Source organism: Coturnix japonica, chromosome 5, assembly GCF_001577835.2.
Source record: "Coturnix japonica isolate 7356 chromosome 5, Coturnix japonica 2.1, whole genome shotgun sequence".
NCBI classification, from domain to species: domain Eukaryota; kingdom Metazoa; phylum Chordata; class Aves; order Galliformes; family Phasianidae; genus Coturnix; species Coturnix japonica.
This window is the reverse complement of record NC_029520.1, coordinates 51,521,193-51,534,695: the sequence shown is the minus strand read 5'-3', so window position 1 is coordinate 51,534,695 and position 13,503 is coordinate 51,521,193. Positions and strand designations below refer to the sequence as shown.

General features: G+C 46.0%; 1 protein-coding gene across 2 annotated transcripts in view; it reads left to right on the top strand.

Moving 5' to 3' along the window:
• MDGA2 (MAM domain containing glycosylphosphatidylinositol anchor 2) overlaps positions 1–11,604 on the top strand; it is a 270,122-nt gene extending 258,518 nt beyond the window's left edge. Inside the window, exons 15-18 of one of the 2 annotated variants that reach the window (XR_004307273.1) lie at positions 2,727–2,857; positions 4,859–4,964; positions 5,371–7,297; positions 11,045–11,604. Coding sequence is in view for 1 of the 2 variants with exons in the window: in XM_032444620.1 (XP_032300511.1) it covers positions 2,727–2,857; positions 4,859–4,964; positions 5,371–5,459 (326 nt within the window). In the remaining variant the exon portion in view is untranslated. Of the gene's footprint in view, positions 1–2,726; positions 2,858–4,858; positions 4,965–5,370 lie in introns of both variants that reach the window. The other variant, XM_032444620.1, reaches the window with a different exon arrangement.
• Positions 11,605–13,503: the final 1,899 nt, after the last annotated feature.

The window sequence follows — 13,503 nt, the reverse complement described above, 5'->3', positions numbered from 1 at the left end:
TCGGTAGCGATAAGGAGTGGTGCTTGGGAGCCTTTGCAGAAAGCAGAGCACAGATCCAAGATTAGCACTGAAGCTGTGGCACGGTTCTGGCGAGATAAGCAGGGGCCTACATCCCATGCCAGGTGGTTTGATTCAGGAGGATGAAGTGTTCTCTGCCTGAAATAGATGGCTCTTGCTCACGTGCTGGAGCATAATTCCCTGTGGGTCTCAAGGCTGGCTCTGAGGCTGCTGGCTGCCAAGGAAAGTGCCCAGGTGCTTCAGAGGGAGTAGGTACATTACCTTAAGCAGAAAGGAAATAGAAGATCCCATTACTTGATTTGCAGCAAACAATGAGCCATTGTTGGGGAACAAGAGAATGAGGAGTCGCTGTCCTTATTACGTCTGCATATTGAGAGACAATGAGGTTGTAGCTCCATTATAGCTGTCATTGTATTTTAAAGCCATCAGTGTTTCTGATTTTCCCTTCCACACCAAACTGGAGCACTGCTAATTGACTTTGTGAGAATAGCCATTTTTCTTATCATTAGAGCCACTGGGAGCTGCCCCAGGCCTGTGCTGCTGAGCTCTGCACCATGCAGCTCCTGGCCCTATTGATGGGATGCCATCAGGAACTGAACTGAACTTCATTCACACTTGCTGTTTCTGGCCATGAGGGACAGGGGCAGAAGAGGCTTTGGGGAAAGCTGAGAGCAGCCAATCCATATCTGAAGGGGCTGTAAGAAGGAAGGGGACAGACTCTTAGCAGGGACTGTTGTGACAAGATAATGGTTTCCAACTAAAAGAGGGGAGAGTTAGATTGGATGTAAGGAAGAAGTTTTTTGCAGTAAGGGCAGTGAGGCACTGGCAGTTCTCCCAGACAGGCAGTGATGCCCCATCCCTGCAGACAGCCAAGGTCAGGGGATGGGCTGTGAGCACTGAGCTGTGGGTGTCTCTGTGCACTGCAGGGAGTGGGACCAGATGGCATTGAAGGGTCTCTTCCAACTCAAACCATTCTGTGATCCCATGATCTGGTATAGGAATGGTTATTTTACATTTTAAGTAAGACTGCTATCACCTGCTACTAATTTCAAGAAACTCCATGACACTGAGAGTCTGAGAGTGATATGAACAACCTTAAATCTCTGCAACCTCAGCAGTGATGGATTTACATGCTTTTCTTACCTAAATTATTTAGCAATTCCACACAGCCCTGCAGCATGGCAGCCCGTGCAAATGGGTGAAACAATTACCAGCTCTCCTTCCCTTCTTTGTTATTGGCATTGCTTTTTGTCTTCATGAAAAGTGACTTTCTGGGTAATGCTGTAACTTCAAGTAGTGCTGTCTGATATCTTGCCTTTTCTCCTGCCTTGGACCCAGCACAGTTGTTAAAAATCATAGAATTTCCCTTCTGCACATGGCAGGACGAGGTCTTTTTGGTGTATCCATAGCAGGCAGAGATGGACTATCACTGCTACAATCCATTCCTCCTTTGTGCAACTTGTTCACCTCCCATGCATTGGAAAATAAATGTGTCAGGAGGGACTGGTGCTGCCCAGCTTCTCCAGCAGCATCACCTCCCTGCTTCTTCCCAGGAGATGGGCACCCTGCTGAAGCAGCAGTGGTGAGAATGCTCACCATTCCATTCCCCTTTTAGCTCATGTTTTTCAAGGCGCTGGGTTTTGCTATTATTTGAAGTAAGAGGTTTTTATTAGCAGGAGCTGAGTCACTCTGCAGCTGCCTCAGATGTGAGAGGTCTCCTCGCAAATGTGATTTGTGTCAGCCTCCCAGATGCCACTCCTGACTCCCTAAGAAACGTGGTTTTGTGTGAACCTGACTGTCTGAGCATTCTTAAATGAAGGCAGATGCAGTGATTCCCATAGCACAGAGACACTGCCCCACACATCTGCAGTCAGAATGGTGTGAGCAAGAGGAACAGTACCTCCAGTGATTTACTGAACTCTGCTCAATGAAGACAGTGCTGCCTCTTGGTGCTCATGGACAGCCTGGTTTTTGCTCACAGACCATCACAGAAGTGGGAGCATTGTGCAGAAGGGAGCTGAGTTCTGGAGTCTGATACTTGCTGCAAAGAACATCTGTGCTGGAACCAGCACCTTCATGGCCAGTGGTGGGGAGACACCCAGAGTTGTGGTTTGAGGGTTTTTTTTCCCTGAGGTTTTACTGAGGTTCAAATGAGGATTGGCTTGACTTTGCAGAATGCTTCTTAGCAGGATTAAAGGCATCATACCTACCTCAGATGTATTTGTATTAGTAAACTGTGGTCAGGGTAAACAAGAAGTTGGACATGTGTTTTAAATGAGAGCTAGGAAACTGCATTGCTTATTTACCTTTGGGTAAAGTGGCTGGAGATGTCCACTTTGAACTAATGCACAAAAAACTCCTTCTTACAGTCCCCCTGAAAAGCCACGTGTCCTTCCCAAGCTGCTGGGAGCAAGGGACATGGTCCCCTGCCTCAGGGCCCAGCTTGCTGCTGGGCCACCATACACTGAGAGTTCTCTTCACACTTCACCACAGCACAGTTATCCCAAGTGTAAAAGTTTTTCTCTGTGGGATAAGAAACCCTCGTATCCACCTCTGTGTTGCAGAGATTTGTTCCAGATGTGCAGCACAGGAGTGCACTATCCCAGCACCATCACTGATCCAGCATCCAGCCCCAGCACAGCCTGACCAGCTCAGGGTCTCACCTCCCCAGCTCAATTCTCAGCTCACTTTCTTGCCCTCTCTTCCAGGAAGCTTGAATGTTTACCTACGGCTGAAAGGCCAGACCACAATAGAGAACCCCTTGTGGTCTTCAAGTGGAAATAAGGGCCAGCACTGGAACCAAGCCCGTGTCAATATCAACCCCCCGACTTCATTCCAGGTAAGGGACGGCACTGGGCTGCACATGCTTTGCAGTGCTCGAGCAGCAGGCATCAGGCATTACAGATGGGGACATCAGGTCTGGAGCACGCGTTCACTGACCCTTGTTTCTGACACAGGATTTCACAGCATCATTTCAGCCCTGAAAGCTGCTTTTTGGACAGGTAATTGCTTTCCTTGCTGCAAATAGGTGAGCACCACAGAGCTTAATCATGCACACGTCAGTGGCAGAACAGCAGCTATTTCCTCCAAGAGGAAATGCATTTCAGTTCTTAGACAATGCTGTTAGCTGGTATTATATATATATATATATATATACACATAATTTTAGACTGCCAACTGGAATATGAAATTATTTCTTATGACAAAACGTTTAGGGTCCATGGTGTAATGTCTTTGTTAGATGTCTTAGGGAACAGTTGGGTTTTCCATGAAAAAAGAAAGGATCCATCTTTGCAGCAGTGCTGCCTGCTCAGAGCTGTGGCAATCTGTTTGCTTCATTCACCACACATTGTGTCGGGCTTCACACATTTCGGTTCTGGTTTGACAGTGAGATGCTAATAAACTCTTAGGAGCAACTCTTGTTCATGCCGTGAGCTGTTTCCAAATGGAACAGGTCCAAAACGTCAGCTGTTGGTTCCTGTCCCCTCTCTGGGATTCCTGGGGCACCCTAAAGAGTCCGTGGCTTTGGGAACAGTCATGGAGCATGAACCAAAACAGCCAATTCATAATCCTTGAGGTCCCTTCCAACCCGGGCAGTTCTGTGGTTCTCTGATCCCGAACATGTGTTTTGGGTTCACTTCATGGGTAGGTGCCAATCCCAACTTTTTGTCTTATTCCCGTGCAGGGGCAGTGATGGAACTGAAGTGCTTTGGCGTGGACAATCATAGAAGTGTTGGGTGGGAGGAAATGAAAGGAGAATTAGCGGAGAGGGACGTGCAAAGGGCAGTGTGATGTGGTGCTTGAGATGAACAGAGAGGGTGGAACTGGGCAAAAAGACTGCAGGGAAGAACAAGAAGGGTGTTGAAAAGCATGATTGGGAAGCTGGTCAGGGTTTGTGAGACCCCTCAAAGACCATCTTGTTCCACCCCCTCTGCCACAGGCAGGGCAGCCAACCACTGAATCAAGCACCAGATCAAGTGGCCAAGCCCCCATCCAACCTGGTCCTTGGGTGATGCTCGTGCCCTCCGTGAGTTGCAAGGATATTTTCCACTGCCCTCGGTGTTTATTCATTATTTATAGTGAAGACTGTTAATTTCATATGAGAAGCTCTAAACTGTAGTGATGAGCAGAGAAATGTTGGAAGCTGCTAGAACAGGCTTGGACTTGTGTGCTGCTTAAATCAGTGGATACAGAGAGTGCCCAGGACACCTCCCTAATGCAGCAAGCTCATTATGAGGTGTAATTTAAGCATTTTGCTCCAGATGGTATTAATATTTTTTGTCAAATTGGCTCTACCTCCAAGAGTTAATTTCTCCATTAGTCCCACAGCACGCCCTTATAGGATTCATTGGATTTGATGCAAATATTGTCACAGATTAAAGGTTAGAAACTTTTCATCTAAGTGAGCCAAAAATATTTCAAAGATCTGAGTTGGGGGGAGCAATAAAGGAGGAGAGAGCTCTGCAAATGGTGCTGCCTGGGAGATGTATCCCTCGCATAATTCCTTCATCTCGTTAGAAGGGCTTTGAAGTTTGCTAGGGAATACATTTCTTGCTACACTGAATGAGTCCGCTCCTCTGCAGAGCTAATTAGGCAGCAGCGAGGCAGGACAGCATCATGTTGCATTGGGAGAGGAAAGCATATAACTTAGTTTCTTCTGTACAACAGTAGTGCCCAGCTGATAATCAGCTTTATAGTAAATAATGGCTACAAGGTGTCTGTGCTGCATTCCGACCCATAGGAAATGTTTGCATGGTATTCCAAGCCCCTCAGGAAAATTTACTGCTGTGTGCTTCCCATTTGCCATCTTATGAACTGCTGTTCCTTTTATTTTTTGCAGCTTATATTTGAAGGGATCCGGGGCCCAGGCATCGAAGGAGACATTGCTATTGATGATGTATCAATTGTGGAAGGAGAGTGTATGAAATCCGACCAGCCGGCCAACAGTAAGTGGCTCTTCTACAAGCTGGGGAGAGCAAATTGCTCCTTGTGCTGTAAAATTGAGGCATCTGCTGAAATGGGTGTTCTGTGAGGGATCAGAGTATTGCGTGGTTAAGTCAGTCAGAGAGGCTGCAGGAGAAGAGTTTTGCTTTCTGCCCACACATAGATGCTGGCAGCAGTGGGTTCCCTCAGGGCTGTGGGTGCAGCACCCCTTACACCCAGCCCTCCCCAGCGGGTCAGGAGGGACGAATGGATCAAGCAACATGGAAAAATTGTTTTGGGAATCAAAACAGAGTGAAATTTATAGTTAAATTGTGATAATTGCCCATGGAACTCTTTTCATCCCTCCGTCCCCATGTTGGCGTTATGACACAGAGCTTTAATTGTGGTTTTTTTTCCTGCTTTCTGTAGATTTACGATCAGGTGCTGTTGGGACATTAGCGCATATACGACTTATCCCTGTTACCATCCTCATGTTTGTCTTAAGTCATCAGAGGTGACCTTATCCTGGCAGAGGCTACAAAAGATTCACCAGGCACTGGCATGAAGAAAGAGTCTTTGTAAAATGGACATTTAAAAACAAACTACCAAAGATTCCTCCACTGACTGACTCAAAAGTTAAATAAATACATAAATAAATACTAAAAAAAAAATAAACAAAAAAAACAAAACACAAAACAGTTAAAAAGCACTGGGGACATAAAAGGCGTCATGGGAGTGTAACTCACTATGAACCACACGTGAGAATGAGATCTGGCCTAAGTGAGGAAGAGACCTTCAGGTGCTTTTGTGGTCAATAACGAATACAGCATCATCTGGTTGAACTCTCGGAACAGAGCGATAGAAACCCTTGTCAAAGCACAAAGTCATGGCTGGTTTTGTTTCAAATGAATAGTTTGCTTGTTACCATGGAAACCTAATGGCCTGCCAAAAAAAAAAGAAAAAAAAGGAGGAGAGAGAGGAAAAGATAAAATTAAAACAGAGAGCAACACCTCACTGTAAACAGGGTATGTGAAGAGCTGGCATTCATTTTCCCTTTGAGAAGGATTTTAGTGTAGAGTTAAAAACATGTAGGCCCTTTCGCCGTTGGCTGTCACCTCCCCTAGAGAGTAACCCCGAATCAGAGCTGTTTTAAGACATTTCCGTTTCATTTCTCATGGCTATGCTCGATAACGGTATGCTGTCTCCTTTTGCATGCATTACGATCCAGGATGTGTGACCTGGGCTTACATATGACACAGGCTTATCGGAGCTTGCTTGCGGCCACTCGAACACCCCTCTCCCCTCCCCAACTGAGTCATCTGTTCTAATGAAGTGAAGAAACCAAACCACCATCTTTTATAAATTGCCATGGAAACCAAGTGCCTTCAATGAAACAAGCCTGATTTAAAAGTATATGTAGAATAATAATAATTTCAACACAGAAGCTTGCACTGCTAAAATGTGGTTTGTGCAAACTATTTTCTAAACAAACTACGGAGCCCGACTGCAGGCGAAGGAAGCAAAGCCGCTCCTGGAGGTGGATGGACCTGAGCTGCTGCGTAAGCCCTCTTGGACGAGCTATCTGTTGATTAACCTTCCAGACAGCCATGGCCTTTCAGCTTATTACCCATTAGAAAATAGCTTCCGTTGGTCCTGGAAATGGGAGCAGCGCTTTTTATTTGTTCCTTTCAGGTGATCAGGTGGGTCAACCAGAGGAAGAGGTGGCGGAGATGCACTTGGCGCAGGCGGCCCCGAGGCCACGCGGGCACAGCGCTGCGCTCTGTGGGCACAGCCCGACATGGGGCTGCTGCTGCTGCTGCTGCTGCAGGGAAGTCAGAGTTCCACTTGTGCAACAAAACACACGTGGGTTTGGAGCTGCCCCGACACGTACCGATAGCCAGCCGGTTTTCCACAGCATTGTAAATTTCCCTGACAGTTGGTTATGACAATTTGAAGACCTTTTTCCTTAAATTATCTCAGCTTTTAACTTCATTTAAAAAAAAAACAAAAAGACTTTTGTCAAAAGAGGAGTATTATTATTATAATGATGATAATGATGATTATTACTTGTTCTCTCAACACCCTAGGATTAAAAATAAAACCAACCTGATATGCAAGGAATTGGAGTACCAACATGAAAACAAACCAACAAACAGCATCATATTTACAAACATGAGTATCAAAAGCACAACGAGATGCAGTACAACAATGACAAGGCTTGATTTTATTTTATTTTATTTTTTAATTTTTTTTTCTTTTTTTTTTTTTTTATTCTGTAGAGAAATGTTTGTGCAAAATTCAGTAATTCAACTGAAGAGATAATTTTACAGCTATGTTCAATAAAGCCTCTTTCCAGGTAAGGTATGCCAAGTGGTGCGTGTGTTTGTTGGGCGCTGTGCACGGGGTGCTGCTGGGCTGATGCATTGGTGCTGCTGTCTGTGGATGGAAGCACAGCCCATGGTGCTGGCCAAGGACACTGTTGGTGCTGCTTTGGAGGTGCTTTGTGGTGTCTGATGCCCGGGCTGCAGCAAAAAAGCTGCTCTAGAGGACAGCGCGAGCCCAGAGCTTGGATGGACTGTGGGGTTTGGCACCGTGAGTGTTTGTAAATAAAAGGAAATTTCCCACTGGAATCATTGGATTTTAATTGTGGACCTGAGAGCCGAGTTGGATGCAGCAAGACCCTGACCGGAGCTTTGCTTAGCAGGTTGGTGTGGCTCAGGATTTGAGGTCTGTGGAAATGGGCCCTCCATGCACATCTGCCTGAAAGCCAATAGACTGCAGTGCATGCGAGGGACCCCCCCCCAGGGCACTGCTGGGGCCACTCTGCTCACAGCCATGGCTCCAGAGCCCTGCCTAGAGGAACACAGACCTCAGTGTGTTCCATGTTGTGTTTCCTATTATACCCTTGCTCATCATCAGAGCAGGTCTGATGCAGTGGGGAATATGGAAATAGCGGCCAGCTGTCAGTCATTCTTATGTAATGTGAGAACCATTCCATTCCCTTGAAAATGCTGTCCCTCACATTGGTTCTTTCAAAACAAGACTCAAGGTCCATGGATTTGGGCACCTGTTGGTCAGCTTGGGCCAGGATAAGTGACCCCAAAGTGGCCGCTGCTGCGTGTCACTGAACTGGAAGTTGTGCATTTGTGGGGACCGCAGGCTAAGACTGAAAGCTGAAATCCCCATTCCTTCCTCGTATTTTGAGTCTTCTTTCCTCAGTGGAGGACCAGGATGAATATTGAATGAAAGCTTTCAGTTGATGGCCAGAGACCAAAGTTGTCTTTCTCGGGGCAGGATGAACTGAAGGGCAGGTGGTTGTGTGGAAGGGAACTTGCTTGCCCTGCCTCTTTCAGTGCCGTTCTGCTTACATGGGTGCAGAAGCAGTTGCTAAGAAAGGTATTTTTTCTCTTTCAGACATTGGTTTAGTACAGCGTTGTCTTCCTTTACATCCCTAACCTAAGGCACTGAAAAGGCAGTGGGATTTTATCTTGGGCTACAAACAAATAGATAAAAGATAGGCATTTCCTAGTCTCTCTATATATTTCATTTCAATGTGAAAATGAATAAGTATTTGTAAAAGTGTTAGATGACTTCTAGACAGAGAGCTGCTGTTGGTTTCTCAGGTACCCCATCTAGTAACATCCCTGACTTGTTTTTAAATGGTTCCTCAATACGTAACTGTGCAAAAGTGGACTTAGAGCAGCAAGAGCAGCTGGCTGCTGGGATCAGCCTGGTTCTTAGGGAGCCAGCTCTGGGAGCCAGCTGGGTGTTCCCATGGCAGAGGTAAATTGACCTCACGATGAAGTTGGCAGTGATTTTTATTCATCTTGGGATGGCCTGGGAGAGCAAGGACATTACTGGAGCATTCCCCTTTTGTAGCAAAGGAGCGTTAATTCGTTCACAAAGCATGCAGTTTGAATGGGAAATCCCACATACAATTGCTAAGAACTCTGATCTCACCGTGCTACCAGCCACTGCTTCCCCAGCCAGCTCCAGCCAGGTGTGGGTCCTGGATAGGACACGAGGGGATAAAAGAGCAGAGACTTCAAGGGGGCAAACACATCACAAAACACATTACAAAAGCACCATTAAGACAAAGGCAAGGAGCAGGTCCCGGAGAGCCTGTCAAAGTGCTGATGCCTTGTGTGATAAAAATAAAAGCATTTGCTCATGGATGTTGCACAGACACCGAGTGCCTGAATTTCCACTGTGTTCACCGATGTAAATGGCACCATTCGGTGTGTGAGCAGCTCCTGAGGCAATGAGAGGCTCCAAACTTTAGAACAGAGCTGAGAAGTGATAGCATCAGCTCTGTTCAAATTTGGTTTCATCGACCTCCTTCGGGGTCAGTGAGAGCCAGGTAGTCAGAACGATGGGATTTTCTTCACCCCTGCTGGATGAGGCTCTGCTGCTTCATTATTGGAGGGTTTACTCATTGGTGGTGTTTTTTCACGTACCTGAGGATGGTTTAAATGCTCTTCCTGCCCAGAAGGAACTGCTGTCCATTGGAAGAATGTCTCTATATGGGAGCTTGATAACAAAGTTAGTCTCATATTATAACCATCTTTGCCTGTATATGCCATTGATAAAGTTAGAGGCCATTAGGATTAATTCTTACATTTTCCTATAAAAGACCTATGCAAGAAACTTATTATATTTCCAATTATTATTATTTTTTAATTATTATTGCGGTTATTATTTTTTGTAAGCAGCACCACAGGAACATGCTCTGTCATTTATGGCTGCACCACCGTAATGGAAGCATCAGTCCCAGCAGAGAGGAGTTAAACTCGCAGGCACTGCCCATTGCGTTCCTGTGTGCCAAGGAGTGCACTGCCCCATGGCTCATGCAGTCATTCAGTTGAGGGATGTTTGGTCTTTAGAAGTTTGAGGGCATCTTTTGCCTGAGCTCTGCCCCCAGCATCTCCCTATAGTTCCCACGGGAACACATCCCAGCACACATGGGCTGGGATGGGGCTTAGAGTGGGGAAGGACATGTGGGGCACACATCATAGGCCTTAAAGCCAATTAAAAGCTGGAAGGGGAACGATTCAGTTGTGTTTTGCCTTCTGTGCTGCTTATAAGGCCATTGCAAAGCCTCACTGTTGGGAGATTCCTGACCTCCCCCCTCTTATTGCCAACATGGAGGTGTTCACAGCCACTTTGGTGTCACTTGTTCTGTGCCAGCAGCTTTACATGTCTAGTGTTAAACTCCTCCTGCTCTGGGCTCCTAGACCACTTTCAGATCCCTTTTTGACTGTTTTTGGCCAAGCTACAGCACTGGTTTCTCTGGTTTAGTAAAGATACATAATAATAACCAGGAGCTATCATTAACCCGAGTACAGGACACATGGGGATAGTACAACCTATGTGATGGACTAAAATATGACAGTTCACCATTGTATCTGTCAGGACTGTGGAGTCTGTACACTGAATTTTATACTAAGGGAAGGATGCTGTATTTATTTATTTATTTTCCCCAGAACAGAACATCTACAGCAGGTGTAGATCGCATCCAACTTACATGGGTTTTTCTGGAATGAGGCTTCAGTGATGACACAAAGGTTTTGCTTTCATAAAACAGCATTTTATTCACCCTTCTCAGAGGAACGGCTGTGATATAATGAGGCAATTCAGGTGACAGCAAACTGATAAGTCATCAGAGGCAGAACGGACTCATGCCTGGGGGGATACTTTGATCCTCTCACTCACAAGCATAGAAGTTCAGCAGTAGCTCCTGGCCCAACTCATTGAGAGCAGCCCCAGCGTGTTCATTACAGTTGGTGTTAGGCACCTGACAAGCAGTGGTGCATCCATAGGAAGGTCAGTCATATTCATGCTCCTCCATAGATGTGTCCATACATCTTCATAGCCACACCTAAAGCAGTCTCTCCTATCTGGCTCTTTGTGACATGGTCAGGTTTCCCCCTGTTGAACACAGCCTTATTAGAGCCAACCGAGGATCTACGACAGGTGAAATGCAGCCAATTTCCTCACATTTCTATTCTTCATATGTTGTTTTTGTTTTTCATTGAGAAAGAGACTTGAGTGTTGGCAGGTGCTTGGACAGATGAGTATTAATGCCACTTTGCTCACGGTTAAGGTCAGAGCCAACAAGTGGAGAAATGCCGCTGCTGATGCTTTGGAACCCAGGATCTTTGCATGCCACAAGTCTTCACCTTCTGCAGGCTGGAGTTTTGCACTCCTCCACCCATGAGGAAGAAACAGGAACTCCACAGCAACCATGACTGTAAAACGTTGGGTGGTTTGTGACAGATATGACCACAAAAGGGACAGAGGAAACACACGTTTCTGTGAGTAGGAATTAGCAGCCTCAGCACCTTCTCAGGAAAGATCAGACGCGCTTCTGCTTGCACATTGCCAATTGCAAGGGGTTGAAATCTGTGTGTTTGTTTGTGTAAATAGTATATAAATAACTGTAATTGTATGTATTTAATGTATATATAATGATTATTACATTTTAACTATCTCAAGTATTGTATATAGCCAAACTTGGTCTCTTATTTTACTAGAACACCCACTGTAGATTTATTTTTTGTCATTGTTGTTAATGTATCTGGTTAAATTACAAACTGGTCTTACTTTTACCTCAAAGGATATATGTTCTTTATGTACATTTTATAAAGAAAAAGAAAGAAATCACTCCATATGTTTGGTTACCTCTTCAATTGCCAGCAGTATTTTCTGTCTTTGCTTTTCTGGCTGCTTGCTGCCTTTGCTCCTTCCCCCCCAGCCCCAACCCAGGGATGGATGGTGGGCAGTTGGGAGGGACTGGGGCTGGGGGGCAGTGCTTTTTGCTCAAAGTGTCCCTGCCTTCCTCAAAGAGGATTGTCCCTAACCCATCCCTCCAACTCCTACTTTGCAATGGAAGGCTTTGAAGATATCACAACAGGGACGCAGCATCCTCTTCACTATCGGGGCCCTTCTTGCTTGGTGCCAGCAGTGTGATGAACCCATACGTGTTGAGGTCATTGGCATTGCAGTACACTTCAGAGGATGACAGTGTGGACCTCTGCAATCCTGGGACTGTTGTCCTCCTTCTGTTCCTTGTCCAGGGCTGTTGTCCTCCTGTTCCTTATCCATTTCCTATGGTGAGGCTGCAGACAAGCTCTAGGAGCTATCAAAAGCCCAGGGCTTGCAAAGCACAATTAGACACACTTTTAATCAAGAGTTTTCCAGGGAATTGTAAGGTGAAGAACCAGAAGAGCTATTGAGAAGAGCCCTCACCAACAGCTCCTCCTTCAGCTTTGTCATGTTCTTATTTCTACGTCTCTTCAGCAGTGAAAGCCTATTTTTATTGTGGGTAAAATGAATAGGTGAAATTCCTGCACAACCCACCAAATCCCCATTATTTGCTCCAGTCCCACCAGAACACGATGCTTTTCTCACATTCCTTAGCTGTGAAGTGATAATTAATCATAACTGACTGAGGCTTAAATAGCCCCCAACACCCCATAATTGCCATCATGGGCTCAGCATGGGGCTTCCCAGAGCAAACCCCATTCCCTGCTGGATGGAACACAAACGAACATTAATGCAGAGCTAATGCAGGAGAGATTGACCACTTGAAAGAAAAGAAATCATTTGATTTGATTAAAAAATTAAATAAAAATCAAGAGCTCTTTTTAATTAAAGAGATTTATTTAACAGGATAACTGTCTGAAAGTGCAGTCTGAGGTTTTCTCTTTGATTCAGAGAAGGGAACACCTGGGACATCTTACCTTCATGTGGTGGGCAGTGTGAGTCCCTGGGTATTTGCCTGATATCTGCATAATGAAGCTGCCTGATAGGAGCTCTGGATGAGGAGCTGACATTACTGCTACCAGGAGCAGCACCATTATAATAGTGATGTTCTATGGGGCACAGGAGCCGTCAGGGGGCAATGCAGCTGCTGTCTGCATTAGGTTTGTCTCTAGACTACAAACCCTTAATCACTTTTCACAACATGAAGGAAAATAGGAAGGGGATGTGATTTTTACCTGCCCATGGAGCCATAAAATCATACAGTCATGCAGGTTGGAAACGATCTCCAAGATCCCCAAGCCCAACCCCAGCCCACCCCACCCCACTATGCCAAGTGCCCACGTCCCTCAGTGCCACATCTCCATGGCTCTGGGGCATCCCCAGGGATGGTGATCGAGCGTTCTTGGGAAGCAAATTAGAGTTGGGCAGTCACTGGATGCAAAAGCCTCTGGCTATCGCTCTTTTACACCATCCCAGAAACATGGATGCTGCTGGAGCACCTTCCCACAGTGTGGGTCCACAGCAGCTCAGTATTGGCAGGGGCTGACATCTGCAACCATTGCCAGACACCCACACAGCCTTCACATGGAAGAGGGGAAGGAGGAGAGCCTGCCTTGCCCGGAGCGTGCTCCCAACACACTGTGACTGCAGTCAATGCTTGTGCCTTATGGCTTCAGGCAATTGCCTTCAGGTGCCAGGAAGGAATTCACCTCTAGGCAGAGCTGTTCACACGATGTTTTCTCACTTTCACTCAAAGCAACAGAGACTCATGACAACTAGAGTTAGGATTAGGAGGAA